Source organism: Clytia hemisphaerica, unplaced genomic scaffold (assembly GCF_902728285.1).
Source record: "Clytia hemisphaerica strain Z4C2 unplaced genomic scaffold, Clytia hemisphaerica genome assembly, whole genome shotgun sequence".
Lineage (NCBI taxonomy): Eukaryota > Metazoa > Cnidaria > Hydrozoa > Leptothecata > Clytiidae > Clytia > Clytia hemisphaerica.
The window spans coordinates 5,683-25,021 of NW_027103601.1; the positions used below are offsets into that span (position 1 = coordinate 5,683).

At 36.5% G+C, this 19,339-nt stretch overlaps 3 protein-coding genes across 3 annotated transcripts; 1 reads left to right on the forward strand and 2 right to left on the reverse strand.

Moving 5' to 3' along the window:
• The first annotated feature begins 11,070 nt into the window (after positions 1-11,070).
• LOC136802025 (uncharacterized) lies at positions 11,071-12,553 on the forward strand. Its single transcript, XM_067058723.1, has one exon. It carries the CDS (start codon positions 11,365-11,367, stop codon positions 12,430-12,432), a length of 1,068 nt encoding a protein of 355 aa, XP_066914824.1. The 5' UTR covers positions 11,071-11,364; the 3' UTR covers positions 12,433-12,553.
• LOC136802026 (uncharacterized) lies at positions 12,506-13,678 on the reverse strand. The gene has a single exon (XM_067058724.1). It carries the CDS (start codon positions 13,676-13,678, stop codon positions 12,506-12,508), a length of 1,173 nt encoding a protein of 390 aa, XP_066914825.1.
• A 1,689-nt stretch (positions 13,679-15,367) lies between these two features.
• LOC136802027 (uncharacterized) lies at positions 15,368-16,252 on the reverse strand. The gene has a single exon (XM_067058725.1). It carries the CDS (start codon positions 16,250-16,252, stop codon positions 15,368-15,370), a length of 885 nt encoding a protein of 294 aa, XP_066914826.1.
• Positions 16,253-19,339: the final 3,087 nt, after the last annotated feature.

Sequence of the window (19,339 nt, forward strand, 5' to 3'; positions counted from 1 at the left end):
AAGAATGTCCATGATGAAAATGGCCAAAAAACTAAGAATATGCTAAGAATATCACCATCATGGAATTTGGTTTCTGAAGCTAAAAATGCCATTTTAAGAGCATTTTCAATTATAAATCATCCTCAAGTACGGCTCACTCCTTTTACAAAAATGCCATTATATGCTTGAGACGTATGTACTAAATGTTACATCTATTATGAATTAGGATCCTAAACTAAGAATATACTGTAAGAATATTTTAGGATGATTTTCTCAAAAAAGTTGATGATGAAATGGATTTACACCATTCTTATAACAAAAGAAGCGTGTATATGGAATTGGGTAAATGGAACTTTTTTAACAACTATCTAATATTATAGGTTTAATTGACTTCCCTGTACTCTTAAACTTTAAATGTCCAATGAACTTTTTGCATCCCAGCAGATAAAAATGTTCAAAACAACATAAATGAACATCAATGGCATTCATACAATTGCAACGTTAGCTGAACGTTAAAGCGACGTTGTTTAACAACTGTATTCTTAAGAGAAATAAAACTACGAGGATGAAGATTAAAATAATATTGACATAAAATTTGCCCCCGAAAGAATAAGCCTTCTGAAAAGTAGCTCCCGGGAAATCTGCCCCTGGAAACGTGTCCCCTCCAGAAAATTTTGTAAAACCAAAAAAAAAACTACTATACAAAATAGTTAATCTTTGTGTCAAATTTATTCGCCATAATTTTATTAAAAATCTTTGAATCTCATACACAAATTTATTCAGCAACTACATAGTCTGCATGGCATGTAGCCTAATTAAGGATAATTATAGCTTTGTAATCAAATTAACAATCAATACCTTTTCTGCCAATTCATCGGCATAATTAACAAACTATTAACTAAGTAGTTAGAAAACGCACTAGATGGGACCCACAAAAATTCCAAGAATCAAAAAGTCCCCCCTGAGATAATCATTATCAAAGTCCGTTTTCATTTGAATAGTCGTTAATGACTTTTAAATGACAATCTCTTTTTTTTCATTATCAAAATTAAATATTGAAAATCAAGTGCTTGTAAAAAAGAATTATCTAGGTGATAGTGGACGTACTTTAATTGTCTTTCTATGAAGTGGGTAATCTCCTAAGAAATTAGGTGTTTTAGAGTCAATGAAGCCTTGAGAGCTAGGGGACACGAGAAGTTTTTTACACGTTGGTGCAATGCAACATGCTCCATCATTATCTGATATTCCGATGGCGTATTGGCGGCCGCCCACGCTAAAACTCTAAAGGAGCGGGCCAATATACCATCGGAGAGGAATAGTAGTCGTCCATTGGTGTGCCGACATAAGTTTAGCCCTCATTTTTGGGGCCGTGCTGAACGCTCAAAAATTGTTTCTTTGAGATCTGGCGCCTCAAAAAGACCGTCAAATCACTGTCGTTAGTTACCACGTCATGAGTATGTCGGCAAAAATTACAAACAACATGGCTGTTGTAATTTTCAAAAAATGTGTGCTGTATGGTTGTTTTTGGTTTCTTTTGATGGATTTTTTGTAGTTTAACTGTACTTATCACTCCCTGAATATTAGTTTTAGTATCCAGTGTGCACCAACCCAAAAAATGTGTTTCTACCACAGAAAAGTTGAAAATCATAACTTTTGTTTTTGTTTGTTTTGATGGCTGATTTTTTCTGCACTTTCTCAAATTTTATACCATTCAAAGACCAAAGAAACTAAAGCAGGTATGTTCCTATGGGCTTAGGCTTTTATCAGTAACTTTCATGTTGTTATCTATCTTAGACCGTCCTCCAAATATAACTGTTGTCCACCGGCCGACAACCGACAAACCGACTTCAGTGTTCCAGAACTGAAGTTTTTTGGATAAAATCTTTATCAAACTTCACAAAAGTGTTCATTGAGGGTTAGTATTCATTTTCTATAGCTTTAGTATTTATTTTAGTGTTATTATAGATCAGTGGCGTGGTGGGAAAATTTCTCTGGGGTGGCCAAGGCAAATATGGCGCCCTTTTTGAAGATTTTTTGTTTTTGGCGCCCCTCTCTATACGCTCATTATGAACACAAAAAAGGGAGTGTGCGAGTGAAGCGAGCCAGAAAATTTTGAGTGTTTGAGGTGATGAGGGGCGCCATTTTTGTTTTTTCATTTGTCAATCTTTCGATATGGGCGCCTGAAAAATCCTTCTTGGCGTCCCTTATTTTTGGCGCCCCTTCTCAAAAGGGCTCCGCTAGGGGGGCCTGGCCCCCCTGGCCCCCCCTGCCACCACGCCACTGCTATAGATGATGATTATGACTTTTCTCTTCTTCAGGTTTTTTTTGTGTACAATGTTATTAATTTCGCATAGCGAAAGTATTACGATCGTCTTTCGCGGCGGCGGTGCGGAAAAAAAATTAGAAAACGAAAGTAGTTGAAACTTCTAGAACATTCTCGAAGATTCTATAATATGAACTCACTCGCTAAAATAAAATTTAATGATTCCAGTCCGCAAGTGCTTAGGTAGGTGGAGCCAAGCATTCGTAAACATTGCTAGTTTTTTAAAATGGCGGATTCGATCATGCTGTCAGACTTGCTCTGGATTTTTGTGTTTTTATCATGTTTTTGATGTTCTTAGAGTACTTAAAGAGGTTAATATATTTCTTTACAATAGCATAGTATTTTATGTTTGTGTAGTTAGTAATGCACCAATAAAGTGATAGGAATCTTACAATTAGAGTTGCTCTTGAACATCACTACACACAACAACAATAATACAGACAACACAGACAGGTATGATCTTCATTTTTACAAGTAGAATTATTTGTTGATATTTGATTAAGTTGTGTTGTAAGACAGATTATCATTTACTAAGTATTATCATTTACTAAGTATTTCACAGAAGAATTTATAGCAGGGGGTGTCAATCTATAAGTGATAGAGAAGTTACCTTTCGCTAGCTAGAGTAGGCAGAGAAACACTTGAGAAAGATAGAAAATCAGGATAGAAGATAGGAAAGTAGAAAATAGGGGGAAAATAAGAGACGATGCATCCGGAAGTATGATATCATTTGCCAACCGATTGCTAAGCAGGCGTCAAAGTTTAGGATTCCCACTCACAGCAGTTCACTTGGAAAGTGTACTAGCCTTCACCCGGTCAACCCAAATGGATGCGAGGGAAAACGGCAAGACTGTTGTTGAAGTCTATATCAAAATCTTACTGTAAAATCTGTATCAACTTTGATTGAATACCGTGAGATTGGGTAACTTGCATCAGTGGAGGCTAACATGCATAGCCTTCAAATGAAAGACCTAGCTGGTCATTAAAATACAAAGTTAAGTCAAAACAAAAATGGTAGACTAAAGCTGCGAGAGGAGCCGCGTAGTTGTATTTTAATGACCAGCCAGGTCTTTCATTTGAGGGCTATGCATGTTAGCCTCCACTGATGCAAGTTACCCAATCTCACGCTACTGTATATACAATGGATTTGAGTTTTGATTGATCAGATATATAACTCAAAGACAAACTTTTTTATACAGTGCCAGACTCCCAAAAAATGGAAAATTTTCTAGATTTTAATAAACGGGGGGGGGGGGGGCTAATTGCCGGGGGGGTTGGAGATTGTACTTCTGAAACCCAAAAATAAGGTAAAAATAGGCTAAAATCAGGCTATTTAGAACAAAATATGGGGCCTTCTCTTTGACAACAGTTATTTTTGATTTATCTACAAGGTGTAAACATTTTAATATTTTTGTAAATAGTCAAAGATATTGGTATGATATTGAAATGTAACTTGGCCACACTGGGACAGTTCACATTTAGGTGACAATATAGCTCTAGCCCCGTTCTATTTATTGCATTCTTTTAATGGTGAAGGTGTGGGGTGTACTTGGGCATAAATAGGTATATACCAGGTATATGCTGATGCTAAGGTTCTGTTTTTAACCTTCCCAAGTCTCGGAATTATTTAAGGTACGAACTTGAAAAGTCAAAAAAATCTCTAGAAGGTTAGAACATTTTTTGAAAATGTGCTCTAAGAGTCACTTTTTCGCCTTGTCTCTGTAAGGGTAACTTTATTCTCTGTTAGAGGTCCGATTGACATTCTTCAACCCTTGTATTCCCCAGTCGTTTAATATGATTATTTCATTTATGAATAATAGTAGAGGCCATTATGTCTTCCCGTGTGCAGCAGCTTGTTGATATTTTCAATTTTTGCCTGTCGAAGGTTGGAGCTTGGGAGTACGCCCAGCCAGCACATTATTACAGGCAAAATTTAAAAATATCAATTTTGGCTAATACACTTCTTAAAAAGGATTTTCTGACTTTTTCGTAATAATATTTTATGTTCACCATAGCTATTCTTTCCAAAAAAAGTAAAGTTTTTGAATTTTGACAAATCTTTATTTTTCGATGACGTCATCGTTTCATGACGTCATTTTGCCTTATTTCCTTAATATCTCATGATATATTCATTTTCAGATTATAGGTTGTGATTTTTTTTTCATCGGTTTTTCATGCTCTTTCGAATGGAACAAAAATGTTTTCAATTTTGACGACTTTTTACTTTGGTTGCCATAGTAACCAATGACGTCAGTTTCCATGGCAGCGGGTGCTCCCACCCGGCCCCACCTCTCAAATTTTGATCTTCTACATTTAAGGAACAATATTCAATCATAAAATCCCTTTGCACAAGCTGCTGCACACGAGAAGCTTTTTCGCGACATAGTGGCCCCCACTATAATCAAATACTTTGCGAAATTTTCGACTCTGAGTCGTCTTGTTTCTATTTTGTTTTTGCTTCTGTGATCAGTTTAAAGAAGGAAAAATACTTATTTGAGTATTTCTACATGCCCTCCTTGTGAAAAGAATGATAATATTTTGCATGATTCCTTCTCCAAAAATTTTTGTATTTGAATTTATTTCGTGAAACATTTTGAAGTTTTTTCTGACCCAAATTTTGTCGGCCATGACACCTTCCCTGTCCAAATTGCACTCGGGCCCATTTTTCTAAAAAATTACGCGGTCAGGCGAAATTCCGTAATGTATTTCTTCCAGATGTTGAAAATTTTCCCGACCTTCAGAGCTTTAGCGTGTCGGAAGAAAATTTCTACATCGGGTGCCAGATAAGCTCCATCCCATCAACCTGAAACGCTTTCTCGTGTCTCCACTTCATTCTTCTTTATAAGCATTTGTGCTTCTCTCACTTTTGTTTCTGGGACAATGGAGCAAGATTGATTCGAATCAATTTTGCTCCATTGTCCCAGGTACAAAATCATCATCTTTTGGGTATTTCCCTCACTGTTTGTCCAATGAAACAAAAAAAAAGAAACTATGAAAAACGCACTTTACTCTTTTGTTGGTGGGATGGAGCATGTTGCATTGCACCAACGCGAAAAAAACTTCTCGTGTCCCCAAAAATCTTTCCAGCGCGCAACATTTTATGAAAATTGTGAAAATTTCCAAATAGTTTTTTAATTCAAAATTTCATACTGGCATAAAAGCTTGTAGCTTGTAGAGGTTTATGGCCTTTTAAATCAAGTGGTCAGGAGTTATAGCCTTAAGTTTGGGACTTGGTATATTGGTAAATCTCGGGTTTGAAGGGTAAAAACTTTTTCTTACTATGTGCTCATAGAAATAAAATAAAATAAAAAAGACTACCGATAAAATAACCTAAAAAAATCTATCTCAAAAGTATGTGGACACTTTCGTTGTTTAGCATTTCCTCAGCATCCATTGGTTCAAAAATCACGACATCAGGCTATTTAGAAGATTTAAACCTTGCTGATTTCAAATCGATGTTCAGATTTTTCGTATCCTTCCCAGATAAAAAGTTACAGCACTGTGAAGTTGATCATTTTTGCTGTTTTTGGTCATTTTTGACCATTTTAAGCCTACTTCAAAGGGTTGTAACTTTTTAACCAAGAAAGATCTGAATTAAAAACTTTCATTTTTTTCATCTTCATCATTCTTTTCATTTATTTAAACTTTTCAAAATTTTAGATTATTCTCTTGGAATTGGAAATATCTGGTGTACAGCTTACTAGCATAGCATGTATGGATGCTGAGAAAAGGGCAACAAACTAAAGTGTCCACATACTTTTGAGACGGACTCTACTTTTGTTGTATAAAGTATAATCATGAACTGGTCTTTCAAGTATAAACACGTGCATAAGTACAAAGTGCGCCGAGTAGGCAACTAACATAAGTATATACCGGGTTACAAATTATACGACACTCCCCCACAGAAGTGAGAGACCCTAAAAATATCATAAGAAATATAGTTTCATAAGTCCATATAGACTATCAAATAAATGTCATAAATCTATCAAAATATAAACAAAACACGATTTAAGAGGACTGTATATCTTCTAATGCGTTGGGCACAAAAGTGATACCCGCATAATCAAGTTCATCAGTTTTGTTACTGTGAATAATAACGAGTTTATTGATAGGGCGCTTTAACTGTCCATTCATTGTCTTAACGACAGCGCCACGTACTTTGTTGTCTTTACCTTTGATGAGTTCTTCGATCTTTCCCATCTTCCATTTGACCCTTGGTTCTTGGTCATCAATGAGACAAACGTCTCCAACATTTAGAGTTTCAGTTCTCATGTTGCGATTGGGTTTAACATTCCTCTCGCGTAGACTTGTAAGGTATTCACTTTTCCATTGTTCCCAAAAGTATGACAAGGCACGCTTTATAGCGCCACAGTTTATTTCATTGTCGTTCTCGTTCTCGTCCGTGTTCTTTACGGAAGTCTCAATCTTCCTCCCGTAAATCAGATGGTTTGGGGTCAATGGCTGTGTGATTTCGGAATCATAAATATGCGTTAACGGACGATTGTTTAGAATATTCTCAATACGTTTAAGTAGTGTGGAAAGTTCATCACACGTCAGTATCTCCTTTCTTAGAGATTTGCGTAAGACACGTTTGGTAGACTGAACCAGTCTCTCGAACACTCCACCACTCCAGGGAGCAGCCTCAATGTTAAATTTCCAACGGATAAAACGAGATTTTGCAAAATCTTGTGTAGCATTAGAGGTGAAATTCGAACCATTATCAGAGTTAATAACTTTCGGAGCGTTATATCTGTTGAAGAAACGTTCTAAAATACGAATTAGAGCGTCTGAATCGTAGCTTGTAGCGAGATCAAGGTATACAGCTCGCGTAGAGTAACAAGTTATCAAAGCAATCCACGATTTGTAAAGAGTTTTCTGATCAACAAAATTGTTTCGAACGAATACCGGACCAGCGTAGTCTATACCGATATTCTCAAACGCGTAACTTTGATCGACACGTTCTGATGGTAACTTGGGTTGGTCAGGGTAAATACATCGCTTACCCTCGAATAATCGACAAACTAAACACGAGTTTATCAGTTTCTTGACGAGTTGTCTGCCCTTTGGAATCCAATATTGTGAGCGAATTTCGTTGAAGGTATCTTTCGTTTTGTTATGTCCAACGGTTTGGTGACATTCGAGTACAACCAGTTCAGCTAATCTCGAATCACGTGGTATAAGAATTGGAAATTTCGTGTCGAACGGAAGGGGTGCGTTTCCTAGCCGTCCTTTGCATCGTAAAATACCATTAGCGTCTGTAAAAACGTCCAGACTTCGTTTCAATTGTTCGTATCGCGGTGATTGGTATTCTTTTTGTACTTCAAGGATCCACAGCTTCTTTGCGTTCACTAGATGATTGATTGATTCTTCGGCATCGTGCCTAGTGTTTTGAACACAATGTTTTAAGTTTCTCACGAATTTTAAAACTTTGGCCGTCACCCGAAATAAACGGGATAACGAACCGAATCTACTTGGATCGAGGATTCCCAGTAAATTCGGGACCTCGACCCCATCACTAAAAATTGTATGACTTTCATCAGATTGTGGTATTTCACACGAATCTGGATCAGGATACTCACGAACAATATTGTAACTGTTAAATAAAACGAGATTAAATGCAGTGTTAGTAGCTAAACAAGTAACTTTCTCTTCATCATCAAGGTCAGAGAATTCAAATTCAGTTCCAACAAACAGATTAACAGTTTCTGTAGTAGAATGTTCATTTTGTTTCGAAAAGTTATCTCCTGGCTTTAGGTCTGGCCAGTGTTCTTGGGAGAGAGATAAAAATTCGGGGCCATTCAACCACCTCTTATTTTGTACAATTTGAGATAACAATAAACCCCGGGTTACATCATCAGCAGAATTTTGTAAAGTGTCAATTAGTTTCCAAACAAAAGTTTTTGATTTCCCTCTTATCTCATTTACTCGATTTTGAACAAATTGTTTGTAAACTTTATTTTCGTTTTTGAGCCAACAGTAAGCGACGGTGGAGTCTATCCAAGCATAAATTTTCTCAATAAAAAGTGTATCTTTCAGTTCAGACTTCACTTGATTGATGATGATAGTTAAAATTTGAGCCCCACACAGTTCTAATTTGGGGACAGTACTACCCTTTATGGGTGCAATACGAAATTTGCCTGTAACTAACGATGTGCTTACAAGACCAGAATCAAATTCAGTTCTTAGATAAACACAACAACCATATGCTCTTTTTGAAGCATCACTGAATCCATGAAGTTCACGAGAAACGACTGGATCATCATTTGTAGTATAACAATACGGTTTCAGAAAACTAATATCTTTAATTTCCTTCAAATCAAGTAAAATTTGCTGCCAGACAGAAATTAATTCAGTGGGAATAGTCTCATCCCAATCAGTGTTGGATATACAAATATCTTGGAATAAAATTTTCAATTTCACGATAAGAGGATTTATAAGTCCGAGAGGATCGAAAATTGACGACGTAAATTGAATAACATTTCTCTTTGTAGGTAACGAAAATTCAGCTGAGTGTAAAGAGTTTTGGAAATTAAGAAAGAACTTATCATTACCTTTGTTCCATGGGAGGCCGAGCACTTTAGTGAGGTCACATTTGTCGAGGACTTGATTCTCTCCTTTAAAAAGTTTTTTCAGATTTCGTTCGAGCGATTCACAGTTCGATTGAGCTTTACGAAGATTGAAATTGGCTTCAGCAAAATGTTCTTTACAGGACGTATAAAATTCACAGGCTTCAGCTTCAGTGTCTAGACTTGTCGTAAGGTCGTCGACGTGTAAGGAGCGGAGTAGCAGGTCACGAACTGACGTATCTTTTATCTTATTAATATGGTATCTCAGTGTTCCATTTAATAGAAACGGTGAAGAAGTAACTCCAAATAAAACGCGACAAATACGATAAGTAACGAGTTGATTGTTATCAAAGTTCTGAAAATCAATATCATTGGTGTCTTTCAACCATAAAAAACGAACAAAATCACGATCTTTCTCGTTCAGCATGATTTGCCAAAAAGCTTTTTCGATGTCTGCGACTAAACCAATGTTCTTAGCACGAAAACGGAGTAGAATGCCAAATAATGACGTTGTGAGCGAAGGTCCTGGATCTAAACAGTCATTTAAAGAAGGACCGTATGTTGTAGAGCTAGCATCGAAGACCATTCTGACCTTTGTAGTTATACGGTCGTCTCTGCAAACAGGACGATGCGGTAAGTAAAAAGCTTTCTCTGGAGTGGTTGAAGTTAGAACTTCTTCAATCACACCAAGTTCAATCTGTTCTTTGATAATAAAATCATAAGTTTTCAAAAGTTCCTCATTCGATTTGAAATGTTTCAGAAGCACTGATCTGAGTCGACGTTTAGTGGTTTCAAAATTATCATTCAAAATTTCGTACTGTTCGAGAAATGGTAGGGAGACCTTATAACGTTTAGCCTCATCATTAAAAGAAATATCATTTTCGAAATTTTCAATAGCAGTAGTAGATTTAATTTCGTCATTCGATTCTTGGACATTTTCACTGTCCCAAAATTTGTTCAAAGTTTTTTGTAAATCTGTGTTCGGTTCGCGTATCTCATACTGGCACTCTAGAACATGCGTGGTCAAAACGTTTGATTCTAACGGATTTTTGTTAATAGAGCCGGACAAAACATAGCCTAGCTTTGTATCAATAGCAACCAAAGTTCCTTTGGAATTTTTGACTTTGTGGTCGTTGAAAAATCTCCAATAATTATCAGCACCAATCAGCATGTCAACGACTAACGGAGAGTTCTTTGGATTCGAATCTGCAAAATCTAACGAAGCAAACTCAGGAATTTCATAAACACTTTCAATATTCTGATTCTTCAGTGGGTGGCAAATTTCGTTGCACAAAGCAGTCACTGGAATTTCACAATTTTTTCCTTTCACGGTAACTTCGAAAACGTTCAGAGTTTTGTTTGTAGAGTTATCATTAAAACTTTTAATGCATATATCTTTAGTCGCGATGGGTTCATTTAGCTCGAGTCTTTCAGCAGCTTTCGGTGTAATATACGTAATCTGTGACCCCAAATCAAAAAGAATTCTCATTTTCTGTTCTTTCGTTTTACTCGAAACGGTAGCAGTATGGTGGCCCATAAGTGCCAAGTAATTTTTTATTGAAAAACTCAGAAAAATATTTTTTTTATAAATGAAAATAACTTTCATTTTACAATTTAAATTAACTTTCATTTCAAAATCAATTTAAAAGTAATTTCGTTTTCAAAATGACTTTAAAAACAACTTAAAATACGACCCAGCAAGGCCACACAAATGATTTAAATTTTGTTTTAATTCTCATTTACTTTTCGATATCATTTTAAAAAGCATTTTGTTTTTTTATTTTTAAAATCACTTTTCTCACGTAGCCCATCAGTGCCAAGGACAGCTTTGTCTCCAGACCCCTACAGGCTTAAAAGATTGAAGTTACTATGGTTACTTATTGGTTTGTTTACAGTTCACGGCCCATCAAGGCCAAAACAACTTAGTGCTTAAACCCCAAATATTTTTACAAATGTGTAGGAGAGTATAAAATGATATCCTTTACTCCAGTGTTCTATGGTACCATAAATGAGAGATTTTTTGTCCGTCACAGTGCTTTTCCTTTCTATTGTTCATTGTTTGGCTGGTGGGTTGTATTGTCTTGAAAAATTTACTTCTTTTTGCAGACAAAATTATTCATCAAACAATATATAGGGGGGGGTCGCACATAAAAATTATAGCATGCTTTATTCTGTTGCCATGGAAATGAAAATCATAAGCACGAATTTGATGTGCGACCACTTTTTACTTTGTTTAATTCTATTGTTTTTGATGTTCTCGTGCTTTAAAAATTATAGCGTAGTTCAAACCACTCTTTATGCGTGCTTTAGGCTGTTTCGAGAGAAGTTTGATAATAGACCTTTTGTTGATAAAAGTAAATAAACCTGAACTGAATTGGCTCACATGCCGTGTGCAAATTGAAAATATTTTTGACCTTTCATTCGTGTTTTTTTTAAAGACAGAAAGAAGAGTGTAGAAGAAGTGCAGTTATTTGTGAAGTTAAATTTGAAATTGTGATGTCTGATACACCGCATTCCAATTCTTTGATGATGTATGAGAGTTACATACATCAATTTCGATTACAATTTGGAATTGGTGTTGCACCTCCTACTTACAGTGAATTTCTAACCTATTATCCACAACTTGGACAGCAGCAGCGAGCTCAACAAAGAGCTCCATTATCATCAATTCCACAGCCAGTAGCACAACAATCAGCAGTGATTCAACAACAGCAGTCGAGTTCCAGTCAACCCAATCATTCGTCAACTGAAACCGGTAAAGCTAAGAAAACGAGAGAAACATGGCCACAAAACCAGGCCCTCGTACTTGTAACCAGCTGGAAAGCCAATTTTGATGATTTGGAGTCCCACAAGGCTCCCGAAGCATGGAGAATGATTTTGGCTGAAGTGAACAAACATGGAAAGCAATGGACTTTGAAAAACTTGAAGGATAAAATAAGAAATCTGAAAGACTCTTACAAAGCTGCGAAAAAACACAACGATGAAAGTACTGGTGAAGCACCTAAATTCAGCCAATTCTACGAAGAATTTGATGAAATATATGGTTGTCGGGATGTAGTCAAAATGCCACATCTCCTTGGTGCCATGCAACAACACCAGCAACCGGTTGAAAGCGATGAAGAGACTATATCAATTGGATTAAATGATGATGATATTTTTGACTCTGGTGCTGGAGTTAGAAGCTCTATTTATGATGAGAACGAGAATGAGGGACAATTATTAGAGACTTCGGAGATTGTTCAAGGTCAATCTAGTGTTCAATCCTGTGATAAACCCAGTGCTCAACCCACCTTAAATGTAACCCCTAAGCAACTGAAGAAGTCTCGTACTAACACCAATAAAGGCAAAGGGAAGTCCAAGGGTAAGCCCTTCCGTGAAGAACTGTTGGAGCTTCAAAGAGAACAAATCAAGGTGTTTGAATCCCAATCTCAAAAAACGGAAGATTTCTTTAAGGATATGTTGAAGCAGCAGCTTGAACATGAACAAAAGGAAAAAGAAATGGACAGAAAACTTTTATTGGAACTTGGGAAAATTTTCAGTGAAAAAAAATCAAAAGAACAGTAGTTTAATACTATATTACAAAGTTATATCTTCATGTTTTGAAAAAATTCTTGTGTTTTTGAAGTGACTTTTTTAACTAGGATAGATATTCTTTAAGATGTTCTCTCAAAGCATTTCCATCATCAAAATCATCATGTAGTTGCCTTCTCTCTCTCCTTGCCACTCTTTCTCGTCTGATAGCATTTTCTAGTACATCGTCCGTGCTTATGTAGCTATCCCCTCTAATTTGACAAATATTGTGAAGTACTACGCAAACCATGACTACTCCTGGGATATTTTCTAAATTATAATCCAAGCGTTTTAAGAGGCATCTCCAGCGTGATTTTAAGAGCCCAAATCCAATTTCGACAGTGCATCTACTAGACGATAAGGCTCTGTTGAAATTTCTCTGTTCAGCATCAAGGGGGGCTATATGAGGATAAGGTTTAAGGAGCCAGGTACTAGCTGGATAAGCTCCATCTCCTAGAATAAGTGGTCTTATTCGCATACCATCGATCACTTTCTTAGGAGTAGTAAGAATAGTTTCGTTTTCCGCTTTTCGAAAGAGATCAGTAAATTGAAGGGCACGAGCATCGTGTATGCTTCCAGGAAAACCAGTGACAAAATCGAGAAATATAGAATTAGCACCGACCACCCCTTGACTCATAATCGTGTACTTTCGTTTTCTACTGAAGTAATCCACTCTACTTTCGCTGTCAGGTTTGAGAATCTCCATGTGGGTCCCATCAATAGCTCCGACTACCTGTGGCAATTCACACCCAGCACTCTCATGGAATTTTTCGATTGCGATAGCAGTTTCTAGTTCTGTCTCGGGAAAGTGAATGAATTCTCTGGTATGTTGTAGGAGTGCAATTACAAAGTCTTGATTTATTTCAACAATTGTAGTTTTTCCCACCCCAAATGTTTTGGAAACAGTTCTGTAAGAGGCTCCATTAGAGAGGCGCCAAATGGAAACAGCCACCCTCTTTTCTACAGGGATTGATCGACGATAAGTTGTATCACGCCTTTCCATTTCAGCACGAACCAATTCAACGATAAATTCAAATGTCTCAGGTCTCATGCGAAACTCTTTGTACCAGAATTCAGAAAATATCTGATTGTTTCTATTTTCCCACATGGTTTCAAACCAATTTTGCTCGTAGTCTTGAGCCCAATAACGTGGAGCATTAGAGTTTGTAATCCCAAGTAACATACAGTTTTGCATTTGTAATAGGTTAGATCGCAGTCTTGTGGTAATAGCACGATACATCATGATAAAGTTGGAAAATTTTCTTCTTGATCGCCTTTGCGCATTTTTTCTCTTATAATTCCACCACAGAAGAAAAAACAGTCTTTCCCCCTCCATGGCAAATTTAAAAAGACGCTGTTATTTACAATTCACTCTTGTGATGTCGCCGACTTTTCGTATAATTTTTAACGCTCCAAGGAAACCCCCAAAAATAAAGCATGCTTTAATTTTTATGTGCGACCCCCCCCCATAGGGAACATGAAGAGCCTTTGTTTTGATGTGTAAATAAAGAGTCGAATTTTTATTTAATATGCAGCATGCGAGCATAAAAGGAAAAATGTTGAGAAGAGAGGAAATACACTTTTTTTATATAAGAACAATTTAAGAACAGTGGAGAGGCTGAAGTTAGAGAGTTATAGCAAAAAGAATCCCTGGTTGCCCTGGTTTCTAAAATCTTTTAAATAGTAAAGTAAATAGCCAAAACTTGTTTTTTACCTTGGAAAAAATAAGAACAAAATAAGAACAATTCAATAGGCTCAAAGTGCCAAAAAATTAAGAACAGCCGAGCCTCAGCAAAAATTTACTGGTTCTTATAAAAAAAGAGTGTAATAAGAGGGAAGTTTTATTTACTTCCAACCCCTCTCATGTTGCCGCCATATGCTTTAATATTTTTGGCTCCGAGGAAACCCCAATGTGACCCCCCCCCCTAAAACAAACAACTGGTTCGTTCTATTATCAAAAGAAACTTTATCTGTTGAAATTTAATCATTTCTATGAGTGGCCTCAATGGGCTGTCAGATCAATTCATTTAAAATAATTTAAAATTGATTTTAAAATGACATGGCCTCGATGGGCTGAGTTGGAAATCGTTTTTGAAAACAAACCCGTTTTTAATTTGAAACGAAAATAGAAAGTAAATCAATTTTGAAATCAATATTTAGTTCAAAACTTAAATTAAAAGCTATTGCAAAAATGAATGTGAAAAGTAAATTATTTTGAATTTTTTTTATAGAAATGAATTTTTTTTATAGAAATGTCAAAACAATTTAACTTGGCTCCCATGGGCCACCATATAGCAGTAGCAGTTTGTAAAAATACATTATTATTCTTTGACCCAGCTACACACGAAACACTTTCATCGTTTCCCTCCTTTTTATTTGAACTGTCTTTCTCTTTTTCTTTCGTGAGAGTTTCAATGTTTTTATCCTGTTCATTGTTTGTACAAATCGAGACGTGGTGTTTTCCTTTGGGAGTTTCTAAACATCGACCAGAAATGGCGACCACGACCAGCGACCACGACCGGCGACCAGATAAATTTGGGTCATCGAGTTTTTCCTCTTTCTCCACCGTAGAGAACGTTTTCCTTTACACACAAAACATTTCATATTCGTTCGACATTGTTTTGATGAATGGCCGATCTTAAAGCAACAAAAGCAACGTCTTTCTTTTATTATTATAGACTTTCTGATTTCTTTATTCTCTACTATATCACAATATTGTTCTTTGTGATTTCGTTTACAAAAGATGCATTGTTTTCGCTCACTTGTCTTCGTAGAGAGATTTTTTGAGGAGGCGTTGTCATTACGATTAGATCTTTGTGTGTGACCTAACAATGAACTTCCAGTAAATTTACTCTCTTGTAAACAACTTGAAGAGATTTTTTCGCGAGCTACAAGCTCATTTTTGAATGTTTTTAAAAGTGTTAATAAATCAAATTTTTTGTTCATTCGAAATGTTTCTTGAGATAATAAGTTGCATTTCTCCAGGCATCTTATTCATCAAAAGTGGGATCAAAAGTGGCCCATATTCTTCATTTTTCATTTCAAAGGTTTCTAAATTTCGTAGCTGAGTTTCAACGGTGTCGTAAAGGTTTCGTAGAGCTTTCAAATCATTGATATTAGATACCGATTCAAGTTCAATAATTTTCCCCATATGAAACGATATAAGTTTTTCTTTGTTGCCGAAACGCTCTTTTAACAATTCTAGAGCTTTTGAATAGTTTTCGCTCGATAAATGAAATCCCTTCAATAAATTTTCTGCCTCTCCTTCGAGGTAACCCAACAAATAATTAAGTTTTTGTACATCTGGGATGCTTTTTTCATTGTGAACAGCAACGTTAAACGATTCTATGAATGACTGGTAATCAGCAGGATTCCCAGAAAATTGTTTGATTTTCAAAGTCGGAAGTTTCACGTTTGTTTTTGCTTTTGCGACAGATTGGACAGAACTTACAGGAGTAGAAAGCTCGACATTTGAAGACCCCCCACCAGTGCTCTTTCCCCTAGAAAATTTGGTAACAAAATTCTCAATCTTACGTATTTCGTAGTCTGTTTTGACTTCGTAATCCAATGCGTCATTCATAATCAAATTGTAATCATCATCCTCGGTTTCTTCATCTGCAATTTCTTGGTATAGCTCCATGATACTTTTCAATTTTTCTTTGACAGTGTTTTTCAAAACAACGAGATATTCAATTTTGTCATTCACTAACTTTGACTGTTCAGTAGTCATAATCTCTTTGATATCTCCTTCTAATAATTTCTTAACAAACGAGACAAGTCCAGCACGCTGTCTCTTTGAATTTTTTTCAGCCATTTTAAATCAATAACTCAATAACCAAATAATCAAATAATCAAAATTTGTTTTTCTTATTTGTTATTGTTGTGTGTTTTCTATATCTCTTCCAACAACCAAAACACAAATGCCCCAAGTGGCATTTCAATTTGTAAAATTTAAAAAACGAGTTCAATCCAGTTCGGTATGGACCATGTTGTATAAAGTATAATCATGAACTGGTCTTTCAAGTATAAACACGTGCATAAGTACAAAGTGCGCCGAGTAGGCAACTAACATAAGTATATACCGGGTTACAAATTATACGACAACTTTAGATGGTGATAAGAATTGATCGGAAAACGTGATATACATAAATACAAAATGTTTACGCTCTCCGATATTTCGGACAGGTCCCTCTTTCGAGAGTAAAACCACTGACAGCTTAAATGTTAAGAAGATACGGATACGATCTCATGAGTCATGGCGTATACCATTAGTGTGGTCGTGTTACAAAAATACAGGCTGTTTGTAGGAAAAAAATAAGATCTAGCTGAAACTTTCTCCAGACCTTCGCTATAGGATGCTTATACCTCATGAAAAATTCCCCTAAATTCCCACGGTGGAACATCCCTTTTTTGGGACATTTCTATTTTCCCCAGGCAAAATCCTTAGGGCGAAATTTTTTGAAAATTTCAAACTTATTTCCAGACAATATCATGTATACCATTCGAAAGCTCTCGGAAAACTATATAGAAGACTTTTAAACGGTTATAGCTGATTTCCTTACCTAACTCGAGATATTCCATGCGCAAGTTCCACTTTTCGCCACGATTTGGTCAAAATTGACCATAAATAGCATCTTCTACGATGGTCTTTCTGTTGAGTACAACCTTGATCAAGCTCGTAAAAACTCCATATTTGTAAAGATATGGAGTTAGATCGAGGTCAAAATCGTTCACTCGATCGTTGAACCGGTGGTCGAACCGTTCACTCGATCGTTGAACCAGTGGTCGAACCGGTCACTCGATCGTTGAACCGGTCACTCGATCGTTGAATCGGTGGTTGAACCAGTGGTCGAACCGTTCACTCGAACGTTGAACCGGTCACTCGATCGTTGAACCGGTCATCGAGCGAACCGGTCATCGAGCGAATCGGTCGTCGAATCGGTCGCCGAATCGGTCGTCGAATCGGTCGCCGAATCGGTCGCCGAATCGGTCGTCGAATCGGTCGCCGAATCGGTCGTCGAATCGGTCGTCGAATCGGTCGCCGAATCGGTCGTCGAATCGGTCGTCGAATCGGTCGCCGAATCGGTCGTTGAATTGGTCTAGTGAAGAAACTTGTTTGTTTTTTTTCCCCAAGGAACGTTATTATACAACATCAGGCGATCAAAATTTTTCAACTTGTTTATTAAGACGTTCATTATATTTTCAAAACGAATTCCAGCCTCCCCCGTTTAGTTTGAACCCCCGCCGTTTATTACTATTAGGGAGGCCCCCCAGCGGCACCCCTAATCACGCCATCACGCAAAAAAATTTTCTCCATCACGCATCACGAAAATCGCTAAAATTTGTCATCACGCAAAAAATAGCGAAAAATAGCCCAAATCACGCATCACGCCTCAAATTTTTGCCCTATCACGCATCACGCCAAAACCTTGATCACGCCATCACGCCAAAAAAAATCTCTAATCACGCCATCACGCAAGAAAAAAGTCCCAATCACGCCATCACGCAAACCGCTGGGGGGGCCTCATTAGGCACCTGAAAGTGGGTAATAATTTATAAGGAACAGGAGTTTCACACCGTCAAGTTACACACATCCTCAATTTCTAGAATATTTATTTTCACCATACTTAATTTTGATACTTAATTTGTTTAGCCTTTAGTTGAGTAGGAATTTTTCTCTTTTTTCTAGAAAAAGAACCTTCACATAATCCCAAAGAGATAAAATTGTTTTACCCTTTCCGGCTTTTTTCAGCTTACTGATACTACTGATAATATTTACTGTTGCATTTTACTACCTTTTTACCTTTAAAACTGGCCGAAAAGTTAAGAATTTTATAAGAATATGGCCATCCTAAAATTTTGTAACCAAGCCTAAAAATTCCAGTTTTAGAGCTTTTTGAACCTACCTCGAAATCTAGTCATAGAGAATCGTCCTGATTTTTTGCACAGTGCTGACTATAAACCCCAGAGTGACAGAGCCGGATTTTTCAAAAAAAAATATTATTCCATGAGTGTTTGGCTAAAATTAGATATTTTTATCCTTCTTGAAGGATGGATGTCTCTAGATTATATTTTTTGCCCTTGGAGACTGGGTCCAAAAATATCTCTTTGACAGACAGCGTCAAACAAAACGTTAATCATTATTACCATGGCACTTTTTCTTATCATGGTTCCTCAAGCAAGCTTTTCAGCAATTTTTAGGTCCAATCATGTTTAACTTGTTAATCTGTAAATCACCCCTTTGTTATCAGTAACTGACAAAGGGTCAACAAAATTTTCGTATACTTTCCTTCTTATTGTTGGTGTTAAGTTAAGATGGGGTTTAGATTTTAACCTAAGGATGATTTAGACCAAAAAGTTAAGAATATCCATGATGAAATGTAAAAACAAAATTCTTATAAAAAAGTGTATATTAAGTTGAACAAATACCAAAAAGTTAATCAAACCTTGGCGGACATTGAAAAATTGTTTCGTTCCTATCGCAACGTGTCTTGAAAATGGACCTTTAACAACTAGAACTGCGAGTTGAGAGAGAACGTTAGCATGGAACAATTTTAACAAACCCCTTTGATGATTCAAAGTTTTAGTATCTCATTCGCCAAAATACGTTCATGCCAAAATTCATGCAAAGTTTCAAACAAAAATAAAAGGTTTTATTGCGGGGAATCAAGGGAAAAAATGCCTGTTATAATTACTAATTTTCTATGCAAACAAACAAGCAAACAAAGATCCATATATTTCCAAGTTAACCAAAATTTCAACCCTTGTGTGTGGCATAATTAACCTTTAGACACCGCTGTTTTTAAAAACAGCGCGCGCTGCTGCCGCTGTTTTTTTCATGAAAATGGAGGTTTCGCGGAAAATGTCATAAAATCTGAACCGCTAAAGCTTAAGTAAAAAG

Bases quoted from the DNA above. Each gene is read 5' to 3' on its own strand.
- LOC136802025 (XM_067058723.1), top strand. From the start codon at position 11,365: ATGTCTGATACACCGCATTCCAATTCTTTGATGATGTATGAGAGTTAC.
- LOC136802026 (XM_067058724.1), bottom strand. From the start codon at position 13,678: ATGTATCGTGCTATTACCACAAGACTGCGATCTAACCTATTACAAATG.
- LOC136802027 (XM_067058725.1), bottom strand. From the start codon at position 16,252: ATGGCTGAAAAAAATTCAAAGAGACAGCGTGCTGGACTTGTCTCGTTT.